Consider the following 20,232-nt stretch of genomic DNA (forward strand, 5'->3'; position numbering starts at 1 on the left):
GGCAGCCGCACCGTTTTTCCGGAGACCTGCGCATGTGCATAAGATTTTGGTACAGTGTTAGGCAGGGAACGTGCGGTGAGCTAAATGGCTCAGGAGGCACTGGCTAGCACCAGAGCCAGATTTACACGCAATATATGAGCTAAAGGGTACATCTGGGTATTATACACAGGTGCAGCAGTATAAACGCCTGGAAATTTAGTGCATTTTGATAAGAGATGTGCGGAAAAGATAGGAAGGGAAGGCACTGCCTCACGTGCCATAGACTTTTTACTTCAGAGTTTTGGCTATAAAAATTATTAGAATAATAAAAAAGAAGATATTTCAAACACATTTTTTGTGTTTTTCATACACTTTATACAGTCAGAACTCTGGCACAAACGTTAGTATGTGTTGCGGAATGTGTGAAATCTATAGGTGTATGGATGTTTGAATCTGCTTTCTTATGGATGTATATATAAGGCAATGATCAATCTAGGAGGGGTATTTATCATTCACTTTATTGTGTATACAGTGTTCAGATGCAGTATGTAAGCTGCCCTTCTATCAGCATCCTCCTTTTGAAATGTTACTAGTTCCTTATTGTCGTTCTTTCACCACTGTCAGGTGTGTCTTGCAGACTACCCTTTGCAAGGTATACCTTCCTAATGGTATACCAAAATGAACCCCAGCTCAGGTAAATGTCAGGTGTACCCTGCGGGTCACCTTTACCATAGGAGTGGTGGGTGCCTATGTTCCCTCTGAAGCTGTGTCTTAATTCAGTACTTGGGGTGTGTGACCAGTGCGGCGTCCCGCCTATCAGTAAACTTCTATGTGCAGCGCTGAGGTGTGGGGTCGTGGGCTGAGTGTCTTGCACTTACCGCCGGGGGCAGGTCTTGGCCTGCCGCCGGTGACCGCGTCTCTTCCTTCCCCACCTCAGGCTGTCAGTCCTCTTCCTTGGTGTCCTCCGTCTCCTTCAGTCCGCGCGTTGTCCAGCGGCCGCCGGTCTCCTCCGTCTATGTGTCCCGTCTGCTGCTTCCGGGTTCGCGCGTCACGTGCGATGTCACGTGAGCGCTCTGTCTGTCTGGGGTGAATACTGCTGCGTTCCCTTCTCCGGCCGGAGAGGGAAATCTGTAGATGAATGTGGTGTCAATTAGCAAGTACCAACGCGTTTCAGCACGGATGCCTTTGTCTAGACCCTAGACAAAGGCATCCGTGCTGAAACGCGTTGGGACTTGCTAATTGACACCACATTCATCTACAGATTTCCCTCTCCGGCCGGAGAAGGGAACGCAGCAGTATTCACCCCAGACAGACAGAGCGCTCACGTGACATCGCACGTGTCGCGCGAACCCGGAAGCAGCAGACGGGACACATAGACGGAGGAGACCGGCGGCCGCTGGGCAACGCGCGGACCGAAGGAGACGGAGGACACCAAGGATGAGGACTGACAGCCTGAGGTGGGGAAGGAAGAGACGCGGTCACCGGCGGCAGGCCAAGACCTGCCCCCGGCGGTAAGTGCAAGACACTCAGCCCACGACCCCACACCTCAGCGCTGCACATAGAAGGTTACTGACAGGCGGGACGCCGCACTGGTCACACACCCCAAGTACTGAATTAAGACACAGCTTCAGAGGGAACATAGGCACCCACCACTCCTATGGTAAAGGTGACCCGCAGGGTACACCTGACATTTACCTGAGCTGGGGTTCATTTTGGTATACCATTAGGAAGGTATACCTTGCAAAGGGTAGTCTGCAAGACACACCTGACAGTGGTGAAAGAACGACAATAAGGAACTAGTAACATTTCAAAAGGAGGATGCTGATAGAAGGGCAGCTTACATACTGCATCTGAACACTGTATACACAATAAAGTGAATGATAAATACCCCTCCTAGATTGATCATTGCCTTATATATACATCCATAAGAAAGCAGATTCAAACATCCATACACCTATAGATTTCACACATTCCGCAACACCTATTTTTTCCCTCCATTTCTACTAATGAGCGCGCTGACCACTCCAAAATATAAAATCCACTAGGAGGTAGGACACCTCCAGGTCTAGCAGCACTCATTAGCACCCCTTCCCCCTGTGAGCGCAGCCTCCATCCATTTGAACAAACGTTAGTATGACAGGAAAGGCTCTGCCTCACCTGCCTCCCCCCACCGCACGTCACTGGCGCTAGGGTCTCCTAGAGACCCTAGTGCTCAGTCTACTGTGCTGCCGGCTAGAGGGTAGGGGGCCCGGACGGAGACTGCACACGGGTCCCCTCCTCTCCTCCTCTCTTAATACACCCCTGCAGCAGCTCCTTGCTTGATGCAAGGTACCGGTCAGAAGCAGGCTTCCCTTCCCCATATTACTGAGAATCGCACGGTGCTCTATGTTCACGGCCACCATACTGCCATCAGAAATAGCTGCTCCATGTGTCTTAATGCTAGTTGCCCAAATGCCACCCAGAAATACCTATTTCGCAATGGTTTTCATTTGCACAAGATGCAGCACGCTCCCCATGCAACCTCAGACACATCATGCAGTGCATGCACAGTCAGCTTGAAATCAAGAGATGCGTCCAGTCATTATTAGGACCTTGGTGTCAGCTTGCTGAGTGGAGACACAGATCTAGAGACAGCTTTGATATTCCACCCATTCATGAAGAGTTAAATCCCATCCAGGTCACTGGGGGTTCTGCAGCATTATGTGGTCAGCAGCGGTGACTGTTGATTGACTGGTTTTAACACCAGAAATGACTGCAGCTTGTAGCATCTTGTGCTGGCGAGTAACTTGCGCCCACAGTAATTTGTGTCCGACATGACACTAGTGTTTGAGGCACTGATTGCCCCGCAGCCCATGATAACTATAGTAACATGTACTGCATCCAGGGGCTACTCAGGCCCATGGGCTTATGTTTCAGCATCGTATGTCTGCTCCCAGCCAAGGGGATGGCCGCTTGGGGTTACCGCAACCTGTTCCCTTCACGTATTCCTGCTTGTATTATCCTGCTGGTGCTCAGCCCAGGGGTCTTAAGAGTCTGACATGAGAGGTGACTTATACATTCTGTTTACAAGATGATTACGTATTCATTCATAGTGCTTTGTTACATTTATTCTTATTTATTTTAGGGTATATGTATGTTGTGCATTGTACTTTTATATTGCCTCTCCTAAAGAATAATGCTTGTGGTCCATCGCTACTTGGATTAAATATTATTTATTGGTAGTACTCTAGTATTCTGCCGCTTTTCAGGATAAGTTGAACACTGTCATGCTGTACCTAGGTGCCACCTAACCGCTGTATTACAGAATGAGGCCGTTTCCCAGTTATGAGAGTTATTTTATTCAGAAGTTGGTAAGGGTAAGCGATCAGCTGTTTTCATATGTAGAAATACTGCCAGGAATGGCGGTAATTCTCCACATGGAGAGAAATCGTGTTTAGTTTGGCACTAAGATTAGTATTTTGGGGATATATGCTACTGAATTTAGGTCAAAAACTCAATTGTTTGCCTATCCTGGCATTATGCCCTTGGGGAGACACTTGGGGAACAGGACGGAACGGGATCTGGTCAACATATCAGCATTCGGGATGCCGGCAGTCGAAAAACTGATGCCAAAATCCCGATACTGGTCAGAAGACTGATGCCGGGATCCCAACATGGATCATAATGCTAGGGCGGAATCCCTCAAGACCCCCTTCTTCACCAAACCCAGCAAAATCTCATCCTAACCCTCTGTTCCACACTCTCTATGTACCCTGTCTGTGCCACCCCTGTCTGTCTGCCCCTCCTCTTTAGAATGTAAGCTCTCACGAGCAGGTCCCTCTCCCTCAGGTGCTTTTCCTTCTCTCACTTAAACTATCTTCAACGGCACCAAATTCTGCGGTTTTCTGCCACCGTGATGATTATTTCAGTGTCGTCTGCTGATGTAGCTTATTATTTACCCTGTACTTGTCCTATAGGGATGCGGTTACATAACCGCTAATCGGAGTCGGGATCCCGGACGTAACAATGCCGACGCCGGAATCTCAACTAGCGGTGAAATACCGCTGCCCGAATCCTGGTGCCACAGGCTTTTCTCCTTCTATGGGTGTATATGACACCCATAGAGGGAGAATATATCCTGTGGTGAGCGCAGCGAGCACCCGTGTCTGCAGTGTGGCGAGCGCAGCGAGCAATGAGCTTTCTAGTACTCACCCCACTGTCGGCATACCGGTGGCCGGGATCCTGCTCTCAGTATACTGACGGCAGGGAACCCGGCTGCAGGTTTTCATACTGATCCGTCCTATATTGTCTTCAACTGTAAGTCGCTGTTTTGATTATTCGTTTATGTACCCTGTACTTGGGCGCTACGGAACCCTTATGGCACCACGTAAATAAAGCATAATCATAATACTGCTGGCATCCTAAAGGTAAGTATGTTGGGACGAGTTAGGGTCATGCTACGGGTGGGGGGATTGAGGTTAGGCTGTGGGGGGGGGAGGATTGTGGTTAGGCTGCGGGGAGGGAGGGTTAGGTTTAGGCACTATGAAGGGGTGTAGTATGAGGTGCCGGTGGCCGGGATCCCACGGGCCAGCATACCTGCGCTGGGATCCTGACCGCCGGCATACCAACAGCTGGGCAAGTGCTAAAAAGCCCCTTGCGGGCATGGTGGCGCATTTATTCTCTCTCCAGGGGGGTCGTGGACCCCCAAGAGGGAGAATATCTGTTGACAGGCCGGCGGTCGTGATCCCGGCGCCGGTATGCTGGTCGCCGGGATCCCGGCCGGCGGCATACTGAAGACCACCCCTATGAAAGGGGGGTTAGGCACTAAGGAGAGAGGGCTAGGTTTAGGCTGTGGGGAGGGAGAGTTAAGGGCCCTATACACTAGGTAGCTGTATCTCAGCAGTGACTTCCATGCAATTTTCCTGCAATCTGGCCGGGAGCTTCCCAGGAGGCCTGCAATTGCGATTTCATACTAGAGTGTATTTTTACATGTGATTTATCTCAGGCAATCTAATGTTATTAAACCTATTTCCATGCAATTGAGATAAATCTCACGTGCAGCATGTGTGATCTGCGATTTGATGGGTGACACATGGGAGCGTGCAATCGCAAGAAAAGTACATGCAATTTGACATTTTTCATGCTATCCATCTCAGGAACAATATCGCACTAGTGTATGGGGCCCTTTAGGGTTAGGCACTAAGGGGGGAGGATTATGGTTAGGCTGCGAGGGGAGGAGGGTTAGGAGAGTTAGGATCAGGCTGCGGGAATGGAGTGTTAGGGTGGTAGGGGGTTAGGGTTACCCTGCTTACCTACAAGTTGTCGGGATACCACGTAGCAGCCCATCAAATACAGTAAATCTCATTTACAAAGCTCAGCACTAGTTCAAAACCCAAGTGATTTAGCAGTGTCAGAATAACAATGTGGTCATCAGGAGAACAAATGTATAAACACGTGGATCCAATCAGATTTTGATGATGCAAATCCCTTGTGTTGACTCCATGCAATGCACTGGATGATCATATCATTTGCAACCTCCAATTTGACAGAGTTTGTATGTGTCACCAGCATCTTAGTCATACTTGCCTACCTGACCCTCTCCATGAGGGAGAATATACTCTGCTCCTGGACTTTCCTGGTAATGTATGATTGCCATCACCTGTGGTGAGCTAGTTAATTGATAAGAAAGGTGTTTCACCACAGGTGATGGCAATCATACATTACCAGGAAAGTCCAGGAGCAGAGAATTTTCTCCCTCATGGAGAGGGTCAGGTAGGCAAGTATGATCTTAGTTTTACTACCATGTACCATACTTGCCTACCTGACCCTCTCCATGAGGGAGAAAATGCTCTGTTCCTGGACTTTCCTGGTAATGTATGATTGCCATCACCTGTGGTGAGCTAGTTAATTGATAAGAAAGGTGTGTCACCACAGGTGATGGCAATCATACATTACCAGGAAAGTCCAGGAGCAGAGCATTTTCTCCCTCATGGAGAGTGTCAGGTAGGCAAGTATGCCATGCACCCCCCCCCCCCAGCCGCTGGCGAACTACACATCCCAGCATGCCCTGCCATGGTTTTGCTATTAGGGCATGCTAAAACTGTAGCAGGGCATGCCGGGATGTGCAGTTATACAGCAACTGGGTGGGTGCATATTTAATAACCCTGATGATCTACTGCAGTTACAGGGAAATTGGCCATGCATAACTGCCTACTGAAATGTTCTGGTGACAGCCATATTGGGGTGAGGTCTCCTGGACTCCAGGGAGAGCACGGACTCCCAGAAAAGTTACATACCTCCCAACATGACCCTCTCCAGGAGGGACAGAATGCTCTGCTCCTGAACTTCCCTCTTAATGTGTGATTGCCAGCACCTGTGCTGAAACACCTTTCTTATCCATTAATCTGTTCAACACAGGTGCTGGTAATCATAAATGATGAGAAAAGTCCATGAGCAGAGCATTGTGTCCCTCCTGGAGAGGATCATGTTGGGAGGTATTAAGTTATGTGTCTGCAAGGTGGATGGGGACCCCACAAATCACATCAGCCTTCCTCAGTGAGCAAATAAAGGATGATGCAATTAGCATAATTATGTGCTTTACTCCGGCCACTTATCTGTTTCAGTCCTTTATATGTCTGTACCCAGCATGCTACAGTATCATACCTCCCAACATTACCCTCTCCAGGAGGGACACAATGCTCTGCTCCTGGACTTTTTTCTTAATTTGTGAATGCCATCACCTGTTTTGAACAGGTAAATGAATAAAGAAAGCTGTTTCAGCACAGGTGATGGCAATCACAAATTCAGAGAAAAGTCCAGGAGCAGAGCATTGTGTCCCTCCTGGAGAGGATCATGTTGGGAGGTATGCAGTATCTCCATCTCTGCTGGGCACTGCTGGCTGATGGAGTTGCAACAACCTGTTCCCTTCAATTACTCCAGGAAGTATTATCCTGTTGCTGTACCTTGCTGAGCCCAGGGATATTTGAAAAGCCAACCCCCCCATCAGGGATGCTTTAACAGAAGAGGAGGCCCATGTGCACCTCCGGGTGGGCTCCCTCCTCTGCACGGCACAGTAGTCTCCGTCCGCCATGTTCCAGAGACCAATTTGGCTACTGCGCATGCGCGGCGGTCATTAAGAGCAGCGCCCGGCGCTGGACTTTGGAAAGGTGAGTATTAAAATATGGGTGGTGTGTGCGGTGTGGGCCCCCCTGTACCCAGGGGCCCGTGTGCACAGCACACATATTGTGCCCATTATAGGAACGCCAATGCCCCCCAAAAAGTAGGCCTAAATATTGTGCTAACACGGAAATGAGCAGTTAGTGCACAGCAACCCAGCAATGGGCCTAATTCTGAGTTGATTGCAGCATCAAGTTTGTTAGCAATTGGGCAAAACCATGTGCACTGCAGGGGGGGCAGATGTAACATGTGCAGAGAGAGTTAGGTTTGGGTGGGGTGTGTTCAAACTGAAATCTAAATTGCAGTGTAAAAATAAAGCAGCCAGTATTTACCCTGCACAGAAACGAAATAACCCACCCAAATCTAACTCTCCCTTCAAATGTTATATCTGCCCCCCCCCCCCCCCTGCAGTGCACATGGTTTTGCCCAATTGCTAACAAACTTGATGCTGCAATCAACTCAGAATTACCCCCAATGTCACTGAGGTACAGCAGGAAGAGTGAGATAAAATCCATTCACAGCGCTGTGAGACTGATCAATAACTACACGAGTTGCTGACAGAGATGGTGCAACCAGGGGTTCAGGGGCACAACAGGGTCCAACAAAATATAATAACATACACATTGTTTTACTATAAATAACTAGAGATGAGCGCCGGAAATTTTTCGGGTTTTGTGTTTTGGTTTTGGGTTCGGTTCCGCGGCCGTGTTTTGGGTTCGACAGCGTTTTGGCAAAACCTCACCGAATTTTTTTTGTCGGATTCGGGTGTGTTTTGGATTCGGGTGTTTTTTTCAAAAAACCCTAAAAAACAGCTTAAATCATAGAATTTGGGGGTCATTTTGATCCCAAAGTATTATTAACCTCAAAAACCATAATTTCCACTCATTTTCAGTCTATTCTGAATACCTCACACCTCACAATATTATTTTTAGTCCTAAAATTTGCACCGAGGTCGCTGTGTGAGTAAGATAAGCGACCCTAGTGGCCGACACAAACACCGGGCCCATCTAGGAGTGGCACTGCAGTGTCACGCAGGATGTCCCTTCCAAAAAACCCTCCCCAAACAGCACATGACGCAAAGAAAAAAAGAGGCGCAATGAGGTAGCTGTGTGAGTAAGATAAGCGACCCTAGTGGCCGACACAAACACCGGGCCCATCTAGGAGTGGCACTGCAGTGTCACGCAGGATGTCCCTTCCAAAAAACCCTCCCCAAACAGCACATGACGCAAAGAAAAATAAAAGAAAAAAGAGGTGCAAGATGGAATTGTCCTTGGGCCCTCCCACCCACCCTTATGTTGTATAAACAAAACAGGACATGCACACTTTAACCAACCCATCATTTCAGTGACAGGGTCTGCCACACGACTGTGACTGATATGACGGGTTGGTTTGGACCCCCCCCAAAAAAGAAGCAATTAATCTCTCCTTGCACAAACTGGCTCTACAGAGGCAAGATGTCCACCTCATCATCATCCTCCGATATATCACCGTGTACATCCCCCTCCTCACAGATTATCAATTCGTCCCCACTGGAATCCACCATCTCAGCTCCCTGTGTACTTTGTGGAGGCAATTGCTGCTGGTCAATGTCTCCGCGGAGGAATTGATTATAATTCATTTTAATGAACATCATCTTCTCCACATTTTCTGGATGTAACCTCGTACGCCGATTGCTGACAAGGTGAGCGGCGGCACTAAACACTCTTTCGGAGTACACACTTGTGGGAGGGCAACTTAGGTAGAATAAAGCCAGTTTGTGCAAGGGCCTCCAAATTGCCTCTTTTTCCTGCCAGTATAAGTACGGACTGTGTGACGTGCCTACTTGGATGCGGTCACTCATATAATCCTCCACCATTCTTTCAATGTTGAGAGAATCATATGCAGTGACAGTAGACGACATGTCCGTAATCGTTGTCAGGTCCTTCAGTCCGGACCAGATGTCAGCATCAGCAGTCGCTCCAGACTGCCCTGCATCACCGCCAGCGGGTGGGCTCGGAATTCTGAGCCTTTTCCTCGCACCCCCAGTTGCGGGAGAATGTGAAGGAGGAGATGTTGACAGGTCGCGTTCCGCTTGACTTGACAATTTTCTCACCAGCAGGTCTTTCAACCCCAGCAGACTTGTGTCTGCCGGAAAGAGAGATCCAAGGTAGGTTTTAAATCTAGGATCGAGCACGGTGGCCAAAATGTAGTGCTCTGATTTCAACAGATTGACCACCCGTGAATCCTTGTTAAGCGAATTAAGGGCTCCATCCACAAGTCCCACATGCCTAGCGGAATCGCTCCGTGTTAGCTCCACCTTCAATGTCTCCAGCTTCTTCTGCAAAAGCCTGATGAGGGGAATGACCTGACTCAGGCTGGCAGTGTCTGAACTGACTTCACGTGTGGCAAGTTCAAAGGGCATCAGAACCTTGCACAACGTTGAAATCATTCTCCACTGCACTTGAGACAGGTGCATTCCACCTCCTATATCGTGCTCAATTGTATAGGCTTGAATGGCCTTTTGCTGCTCCTCCAACCTCTGAAGCATATAGAGGGTTGAATTCCACCTCGTTACCACTTCTTGCTTCAGATGATGGCAGGGCAGGTTCAGTAGTTTTTGGTGGTGCTCCAGTCTTCTGTACGTGGTGCCTGTACGCCGAAAGTGTCCCGCAATTCTTCTGGCCACCGACAGCATCTCTTGCATGCCCCTGTCGTTTTTTAAAAAATTCTGCACCACCAAATTCAAGGTATGTGCAAAACATGGGACGTGCTGGAATTTGCCCATATTTAATGCACACACAATATTGCTGGCGTTGTCCGATGCCACAAATCCACAGGAGAGTCCAATTGGGGTAAGCCATTCCGCGATGATCTTCCTCAGTTGCCGTAAGAGGTTTTCAGCTGTGTGCGTATTCTGGAAAGCGGTGATACAAAGCGTAGCCTGCCTAGGAAAGAGTTGGCGTTTGCGAGATGCTGCTACTGGTGCCGCCGCTGCTGTTCTTGCGGCGGGAGTCCATACATCTACCCAGTGGGCTGTCACAGTCATATAGTCCTGACCCTGCCCTGCTCCACTTGTCCACATGTCCGTGGTTAAGTGGACATTGGGTACAACTGCATTTTTTAGGACACTGGTGAGTCTTTTTCTGACGTCCGTGTACATTCTCGGTATCGCCTGCCTAGAGAAGTGGAACCTAGATGGTATTTGGTAACGGGGGCACACTGCCTCAATAAATTGTCTAGTTCCCTGTGAACTAACGGCGGATACCGGACGCACGTCTAACACCAACATAGTTGTCAAGGCCTCAGTTATCCGCTTTGCAGCAGGATGACTGCTGTGATATTTCATCTTCCTCGCAAAGGACTGTTGGACAGTCAATTGCTTACTGGAAGTAGTACAAGTGGGCTTACGACTTCCCCTCTGGGATGACCATCGACTCCCAGCAGCAACAACAGCAGCGCCAGCAGCAGTAGGCGTTACACGCAAGGATGCATCGGAGGAATCCCAGGCAGGAGAGGACTCGTCAGAATTGCCAGTGACATGGCCTGCAGGACTATTGGCATTCCTGGGGAAGGAGGAAATTGACACTGAGGGAGTTGGTGGGGTGGTTTGCGTGAGCTTGGTTACAAGAGGAAGGGATTTACTGGTCAGTGGACTGCTTCCGCTGTCGGCCAAAGTTTTTGAACTTGTCACTGACTTATTATGAATGCGCTGCAGGTGACGTATAAGGGAGGATGTTCCGAGGTGGTTAACGTCCTTACCCCTACTTATTACAGCTTGACAAAGGGAACACACGGCTTGACAAATGTTGTCCGCATTTCTGGTGAAATACTTCCACACCGAAGAGCTGATTTTTTTGGTATTTTCACCAGGCATGTCAACGGCCATATTCCTCCCACGGACAACAGGTGTCTCCCCGGGTGCCTGACTTAAACAAACCACCTCACCATCAGAATCCTCCTTGTCAATTTCCTCCCCAGCGCCAGCAACACCCATATCCTCCTCATCCTGGTGTACTTCAACACTGACATCTTCAATCTGACTATCAGGAACTGGACTGCGGGTGCTCCTTCCAGCACTTGCAGGGGGCGTGCAAATGGTGGAAGGCGCATGCTCTTCACGTCCAGTGTTGGGAAGGTCAGGCATCGCAACCGACACAATTGGACTCTCCTTGTGGATTTGGGATTTCGAAGAACGCACAGTTCTTTGCGGTGCTTTTGCCAGCTTGAGTCTTTTCAGTTTTCTAGCGAGAGGCTGAGTGCTTCCATCCTCATGTGAAGCTGAACCACTAGCCATGAACATAGGCCAGGGCCTCAGCCGTTCCTTGCCACTCCGTGTGGTAAATGGCATATTGGCAAGTTTACGCTTCTCCTCCGACAATTTTATTTTAGGTTTTGGAGTCCTTTTTTTACTGATATTTGGTGTTTTGGATTTGACATGCTCTGTACTATGACATTGGGCATCGGCCTTGGCAGACGACGTTGCTGGCATTTCATCGTCTCGGCCATGACTAGTGGCAGCAGCTTCAGCACGAGGTGGAAGTGGATCTTGATCTTTCCCTAATTTTGGAACCTCAACATTTTTGTTCTCCATATTTTAATAGGCACAACTAAAAGGCACCTCAGGTAAACAATGGAGATGGATGGATACTAGTATACAATTATGGATGGACTGCCGAGTGCCGACACAGAGGTAGCTACAGCCGTGGACTACCGTACTGTACTGTGTCTGCTGCTAATATAGACTGGATGATAATGAGATGTAGTATGTATAAAGAAGAAAGAAAAAAAAACCACGGGTAGGTGGTATACAATTATGGACGGACTGCCGAGTGCCGACACAGAGGTAGCTACAGCCGTGGACTACCGTACTGTACTGTGTCTGCTGCTAATATAGACTGGTTGATAATGAGATGTAGTATGTATAAAGAAGAAAGAAAAAAAAACCACGGGTAGGTGGTATACAATTATGGACGGACTGCCGAGTGCCGACACAGAGGTAGCTACAGCCGTGGACTACCGTACTGTACTGTGTCTGCTGCTAATATAGACTGGATGATAATGAGATGTAGTATGTATAAAGAAGAAAAAAAAACCCACGGGTAGGTGGTATACAATTATGGATGGACTGCCGAGTGCCGACACAGAGGTAGCTACAGCCGTGGACTACCGTACTGTACTGTGTCTGCTGCTAATATAGACTGGATGATAATGAGATGTAGTATGTATAAAGAAGAAAGAAAAAAAAACCACGGGTAGGTGGTATACAATTATGGACGGACTGCCGAGTGCCGACACAGAGGTAGCTACAGCCGTGGACTACCGTACTGTACTGTGTCTGCTGCTAATATAGACTGGTTGATAATGAGATGTAGTATGTATAAAGAAGAAAGAAAAAAAAACCACGGGTAGGTGGTATACAATTATGGATGGACTGCCGAGTGCCGACACAGAGGTAGCTACAGCCGTGGACTACCGTACTGTACTGTGTCTGCTGCTAATATAGACTGGATGATAATGAGATGTAGTATGTATAAAGAAGAAAGAAAAAAAACCACGGGTAGGTGGTATACAATTATGGATGGACTGCCGAGTGCCGACACAGAGGTAGCTACAGCCGTGGACTACCGTACCGTACTGTGTCTGCTGCTAATATAGACTGGATGATAATGAGATGTAGTATGTATAAAGAAGAAAGAAAAAAAACCACGGGTAGGTGGTATACAATTATGGACGGACTGCCGAGTGCCGACACAGAGGTAGCTACAGCCGTGGACTACCGTACTGTATTGTGTCTGCTGCTAATATAGACTGGTTGATAATGAGATGTAGTATGTATAAAGAAGAAAGAAAAAAAAACCACGGGTAGGTGGTATACAATTATGGATGGACTGCCGAGTGCCGACACAGAGGTAGCTACAGCCGTGGACTACCGTACTGTACTGTGTCTGCTGCTAATATAGACTGGATGATAATGAGATGTAGTATGTATAAAGAAGAAAAAAAAAACCACGGGTAGGTGGTATACAATTATGGATGGACTGCCGAGTGCCGACACAGAGGTAGCTACAGCCGTGGACTACCGTACTGTACTGTGTCTGCTGCTAATATAGACTGGATGATAATGAGATGTAGTATGTATAAAGAAGAAAAAAAAAAAACACGGGTAGGTGGTATACAATTATGGATGGACTGCCGAGTGCCGACACAGAGGTAGCTACAGCCGTGAACTACCGTACTGTGTCTGCTGCGACTGGATGATAAATAATGATATAAAATATATATATATATCACTACTGCAGCCGGACAGGTATATATTATATAATGACGGACCTGCTGGACACTGTCTGTCAGCAGAATGAGTTTTTTATAGAATAAAAAAACACCACACAAGTCACACGACGAGTGTTTAACTTTTTCAGGCAATCACAATATAGTATACTATACTGGTGGTCAGTGTGGTCAGGTCACTGGTCAGTCACACTGGCAGTGGCACTCCTGCAGCAAAAGTGTGCACTGTTTAATTTTAATAATATGTATGTACTCCTGGCTCCTGCTATAACCTATAACTGCTCCCCAGTCTCCCCCACAATTAAGCTGTGTGAGCACAGTCAGATATTATACATAGATGATGCAGCACACTGGGCTGAGCACAGATATGGTATGTGACTGAGTCACTGTGTATCGTTTTTTTCAGGCAGAGAACGGATTATATTAAATAAAACTGCACTGGTGGTCACTGGTCAGTGGTCAGTCACTAGTAAACTCTGCACTCTCTAGTACTCTTAAGCTCCAGTAAATCAAGTGTCTCTGTCTCAATCTCACTCTCTCTCTTCTAATCTAAATGGAGAGGACGCCAGCCACGTCCTCTCCCTATCAATCTCAATGCACGTGTGAAAATGGCGGCGACGCGCGGCTCCTTATATAGAATCCGAGTCTCGCGATAGAATCCGAGCCTCGCGAGAATCCGACAGCGTCATGATGACGTTCGGGCGCGCTCGGGTTAACCGAGCAAGGCGGGAAGATCCGAGTCGCTCGGATCCGTGTAAAAAAAGCTGAAGTTCGGGCGGGTTCGGATTCCGAGGAACCGAACCCGCTCATCTCTATAAATAACTAGTACAGTTTGCCTGCAAAGTTCTGTATTGTCACATTGTGTAATATGACATACCAAAACTGAGACTAATAATAAATTCCATCTCCAGCTGTGGTTCCTCCACAGACCTGCTCCCGCTATATTCAGCTAACATGGTCACCGGTAGTAGTGTAACTCCAATAAGGCCTCTTCCTCATACCACAGCTAAATCGCTTCTAGCTCTCTTTTCTTATCCTTAGCAGTTTAATTTGTCTCATGTGCTTACTCCTTCACCGCCCCGGCTTACTCCTTCATTCTCCTGCTTACTCCTCCATCCCCCAACTTACTCCTTCATCCTCCTGCTTACTCCTCCATCCCCCAACTTACTCCTCCATCCCCCTACTTACTCCTTCACCCCCCTACTTACTCCTCTATCCCCCTGCTTACTCCTTCATCCTCCTGCTTACTCCTCCATCCCCCTACTTACTCCTTTACCCCTCTGCTTACTCCTTCATCCTCCTGCTTACTCCTCCATCCCCCAACTTACTCCTCCATCCCCCAACTTACTCCTCCATACCCCTACTTACTCCTTCACCCCCCTACTTACTCCTCCATCCCCCTGCTTACTCCTTCATCCTCCTGCTTACTCCTCCATCCCTCTGCTTACTCCTTCACCCCCCTACTAACTCCTCCATCCCCCTACTTACTCCTCCATCCCCCTACTTACTCCTCCATCCCCCTGCTTACTCCTCCATCCCCCTGCTTACTCCTCCATCCCCCTACTTACTCTTTCATCCCTCTGCTTTATCCTTCACCCTCCCCTCGCTTACTCCTTCATCCTCCTACTTACTCCTTCACCCCCATGCTTACTCCTTCATCCCTCTGCTTACTCCTTCAGCCCTTTGCTTTCTCCTTCTCCTCCCTGCTTACTCCTTCACCCCCCGCTTACACCTTCACTACTCTGCTTACTCCTTCATCCCTCTGCTTACTCCTTTATCCTCTTGCTTACTCCTTCATCCCTTTGCATTCTCCCTAATCCATCTGCGTTCTCTTTCATCCCTCTGCGTTCTCCTAAATCCCTCTGCATTCTCCTTAATCCCTCTGCTTACTACTAATACCCAGAGTCCAGACCTATAATTTCTCACACTGTATACTGATAATAATCTTCTTAATTATAAGGAAAAGTAAACTGCACAGGTGTGTCACAAACTCAAAACCATCCAGATTGAGCTTCTGTAGTATATTGTATTAGGCAGGCTAAACCACTGATGTTGGAGAGATGATATGACATTTGGAGGGTATCTGGTCAAGATCCCGGCGGTCGGGAACCCGGCAGCTGAAATGTCAACTCAGGAATCCCGACATTGTTCGGAATGCTGGCACAGCCGGCATCCCGACAAAAATCGCAATCCCAGCGCCGGAATCCAGATCGCCGGGATCCCGAACGAGTGTTCAGCAGGTTTACACTTAGGTAAGTTGCAGCTGCGGGAGGTTAGGTTTAGGGTGTGGAGTGAGGGTTAGGATTAGGCTGTGGGGATGGGAGGGTTAAGGTTAGGCAGCGGGAAGTGGGGGTTAGGTTTAGGCACCCCCCGGGGAGGGCTAGGGTAAGGCTGTGGGGGAGGTAGGGTTAGGTTTAGGCTGTGGGAAGTTGGGGTTAGCTTTAGGCACCACCGGGTAGTGTTGGGGTTAGGCTGCAGAAAGGGATGGTTAGGATTAGGGAGGCATGGGGGGAAGGTAAGTATACTTACCTACCCTCTGTCAGTCTTCTAAGCATCGGGATGCTGCGGTTGGTCTTCTGACCGCCAGCATCCCAAACGCTGGCATATCCTACCTAACGCCATTTGGAGAGTAGGCACAGAACTGCATATGTCTGAAGACGGAATTTCAGAAGGAAAGATTAGTGCTAGATAGTTACATTCTCTAGCAGAATATCTAGCAACTAATAGAAATAGGATACAGGTTATATCTCTCAAGAGACGATATGGATCTTACAAAAAATAGCTTTAATTGCTCTTATTTGATAGTTTTCACAATGAATACTGACCAATTCTTTCCCACTTTGGGGCAGATTTATCAAACATTCTAAAGAGGAAAAGTGTAGGTGTTTCCCATAGTAACCAAGCAGATTCTAGCTATCATTTTTGAATGTATTAGATAAATGGTAGCTTGAATATGATTGGTTGCTATAGGCAACTTCTCCACTTGTCATCTTTAGCAGATTTGATAAATATCATCACTAAGAGCTCCTTTAACGTTTTGCTAGCTTTCATTAACCAGCCAGTTATGTAACACTGCCTTTGTATTCCACAGATAGTTGCCAGCAGTTGGACAGCAGTCTAGACTCAGAACACCAGACCGGAGCAGTAAATGAGGACCTGGATGACTCCCAGATCCGGCTTCAACTGAAGCGGAAACTTCAGCGTAACCGTACATCCTTCACTCAGGAGCAGATCGAGGCATTAGAAAAAGGTAATTTACGTGTCCCTGATCTATGAACTGAAGGTGGTCATTCCGAGTTGATCGCTCGCTAGCAGTTTTTAGCGGGAGTGGGAGTGTATTTTAGCTTAGTAGAAGTGCGAACAAAGGGATCGCAGAGCGGCTACAAAATAATTTTGTGCAGTTTCAGAGTAGCTTCAGACCTACTCAGCGCTTGCGATCACTTCAGACCATTCAGTTCCTGATTTGATGTCACAAACACGCCCTGCGTTCATCCAGCCACGCCTGCGTTTTTCCTGGCACGCCTGCGTTTTTCCAAACACTTCCTGAAAACGGTCAGTTGACACCCAGAAACGCCCACTTCATGTCAATCACTCTGCGGCTGCCTGTGCGACTGAAAAGCATCGCTAGACCCTGTGTAAAAATACATTGTTCGTTGTAATAGTACGCCGTGCATGCGCATTGCGCCGCATGCGCGGAAGTGCCGTTTTTTTGCCTCATCACTGCACAGCGAACGAATGCAGCTAGCGAACAACTCGGAATGACCACCTTAGTTCATCACTGGGATTTCAGTAATTTACCCCAAACTGAAGTCTCGACATTGTTAGTTACAAAGTATTAAATACCTATACTGAAAAATAAACCACTCTTAACTTAATGTGCACATTGCCCTGGGGAAATTTAAACTAAACTGTCAATTATCATATATAATTATGGGATACTGTAAGTGTTTACAGGATGTACTGCTGCCCAACATAATGTTGAGGAAGTAAATATTGTCAAGAGGGCGACGATTTATGATTATGATGCATAACTCTGAGGTAGCGCACAGTCAGAGTTCACATAACTGAGTTGCAGTCTCCTAGGTAACATAAATGCTTTTAGACATTGCAATGCATTGTGTATTTTAACTTTGGGCCTAATTCAGAGCTGATTGCAGCAGCAGATTTGTTAGCGAATGGGCAAAACCGTGTGCACTGCAAGGGGGGGGGGGGGTAGATATAACACGTGCAGAGAGATTTAGATTTGGGTGGGTTATTTTGTTTCTGTGCAGGGCAAATACTGGCTGCTTTATTTTTACACTGCAATTTAGATTTCAGTTTGAAGTTGAACACACCCCTCCCAAATCTAACTCTCTCTGCACCTGTTATATCTGACCCCCCCTGCAGTGCACATGGTTTTGCCCATTAGCTAACAAATTTGCTGCTGCGATCAGATCTGAATTAGGCCCTTTATTTATTGTGTCCAAAGAAAATGTTTTTTTTTGTTTTGTTTTTTTTTCACTTTGCATCGGCATCATAAATCAGAGAGTCTGGATGACTTCCTGCTACAGTAACATCATTGGAACTGTTGTTACCTGGACCTAATCAGGTCTGGACTAGCCATCTGGAACGTCTGGCAAATGCCAGAGGGGCCAATGGTATGATGGGTTGGCCCAATCGGCAGTCAGAGGCTGAGCCTTTTCGGATGCCTGGCTAAGCAGCTCCATCTCAGGGACGGATGTAAGGTGCAACGTGACGACGTGACATCACATTGCATATACTAGGCAAGGCTGAAAGTCACTTGAGCCAAATAGAGGATGCCAGGAGCTGGACATTGTCCTCAGGGCCTGTGTGCTTTAAATGATTTTAGTCCCAGCCCGGCCCTGGATTTAATGATGGACCTTGCATGCATGCAAGGTGGTATTAGATCTCACCGAAACAAAACACTTTCGTTTCAGGGAATAGCTTTAATCGTAGGGAAGTAGTATTGGCAATCTGATTTCTCAGGGCTTAACTAGGTGTAACTAGCGTAACTAGGGTTGTGCGACATGTGCCACCGCACAGGGTACTGCAAGGCAGAGAGCGCTGTTTCACCTGTCAATTTTCTGTTTTAATCAGTCTCACTTCCTCCAGCATCACCTGGCCCTTCCCTAAACACCTTCAGTCACATACATTTCAAAATACTCTCATACTTCCCATACAGGATCAAATAGCTTATGAGTAAAGAGTCTGACTGTAATATGGAAGGTCATGGGTTTGAATTCTGGGTACAGAAAGAAAATAGCCTGATTCAGTTGCGGTCGCAATGCTGCTATTGGAAACAAATCAGGAGATGTTTTCTTACTGCACATGTGTCTGAGACACACAGTATGCGTGTGCAGCGAGTGAATTGCTATTGCAGTCGCACCAAGGATAGTCACAAAGTATGTGACAGGAAGACAGTGTTTGGGGTGGTAACGGGGAGTGGTCAGCCAAATGCAGGCGTTTCATGGCTGTTCAGACTGCGTTTTTGTGGGTGTACATAAATTAGCAATTGCGATCTTACTTGCTACTGGAGAGCTCTCTGCATTCCAGGAGAGCAGCTCAGCCTCTGCGTCTTCAGAGGCACTCAGACTCTGTGACATGTTCCCATTTGCAACGATGGTACCGATGTATCAGCAATTGTACGCTGTTGGAAATGATGCAATAGCAGTGGGCGTCCCTATGCTCAGGTTAGCTTCTGCCAGGGACGTGCAGTCAGGGGAGGCAGTGCCTCCCCTGTCCTTATTGATTAAAATAATACAAAGAAGATACTTATGACACATATTCTGTGTCATAAGTATCTGCTTTACCCATTGTATTATTTAAAGAATTTGTACCCCGTAAAAAAACTGTTTTAAAAGTCTTTCAGGGGCACCGCTCTCAGTGCCTCCCGTTGTCAATGGGAAAGTGCTGGAAGATGGGGGCGGGGCCAAGCACCGGACAGTAAGAGCCCGTTCAAAAAAGCCCTAGAAGCGGCACTGGTATAAGTGCCTCTTTGGCAGGAGTGTGCTTTCAGCCCATATGAAAGCACGACCCTGTCTCTGTGATTGGGCAGTAGCGGTTTGGGGGGGGGGGGGGGGGGAGGGGGGCAAGGACGTCTAGAACTTTTTTTAATTATGAATATTTTCACTGTATGAGGACAACCGTCCCTGCCCACCAGTACGACCCCCAGCCCATCCAGCAGCCCGCTTCCATGCACAGAGGCAGATACGGAAAAAGGGTTGCGCTGCCGGCCAGGGAAGGAAGTGTATGCAGGGAAAGTTCCCTGCGTGCGGCGCTGCCACAGAGCCCCCAGTCCCGTACTTTGCGGACACTTCCTCCTCACTCCCCCCGTGACACCGCTGCCACTGCCCGACTCTGAAACCCTACAGACTCGGGCCACTCGCATGCAGTCCATGATGAGGACAGGAGCACCAAACTGGGACTGGCTGACAGATGACCTGTGGCTGGGCTGGGGGCACTGAGAGGTGACCTCAGGGCTGGGGGAAGGGGGGGGGGGGCACGGAATGGGTGCTGCCGCTGCTGGACCTTGGGGCCCCTCACAACATCGGGGCACGGAATGGGTGTCCCCTTTGACCCCCCCTGTCGCCGGGCCTGCTGACCAGAGGGATGATGAGGGGGCCACGATTCCTGCTCCTCCCCTCCTCCCTCACTCTTCCACGACTCCAGATTCATGTTCATGCTGTCCTTGCCACCAAAGGGGGGAGCCGCGCTGCAGTTCTAGGTCCAGGACCAGGAAAGAAAATGCAATATAATCATCATTCACTGTCTGTTTCCATCACCCTTTCCTTCTCTCTGTCAAATTCTCACCCTCTACTACTGCATCCTGTC

At 48.1% G+C, this 20,232-nt stretch overlaps 1 protein-coding gene across 1 annotated transcript in view; it reads left to right on the forward strand.

Annotated features, from left to right (window-relative positions):
- Positions 1-20,232, forward strand: part of LOC134966099 (paired box protein Pax-6-like) — a 145,073-nt gene that overhangs the window by 86,986 nt on the left and 37,855 nt on the right. The window contains exon 3 of the mRNA XM_063942579.1: positions 16,493-16,651. Within this exon, the coding sequence (XP_063798649.1) occupies positions 16,493-16,651 (159 nt within the window). The remainder of the gene's footprint in view (positions 1-16,492; positions 16,652-20,232) is intronic.

Source organism: Pseudophryne corroboree, chromosome 10, assembly GCF_028390025.1.
Source record: "Pseudophryne corroboree isolate aPseCor3 chromosome 10, aPseCor3.hap2, whole genome shotgun sequence".
Taxonomy (NCBI): domain Eukaryota; kingdom Metazoa; phylum Chordata; class Amphibia; order Anura; family Myobatrachidae; genus Pseudophryne; species Pseudophryne corroboree.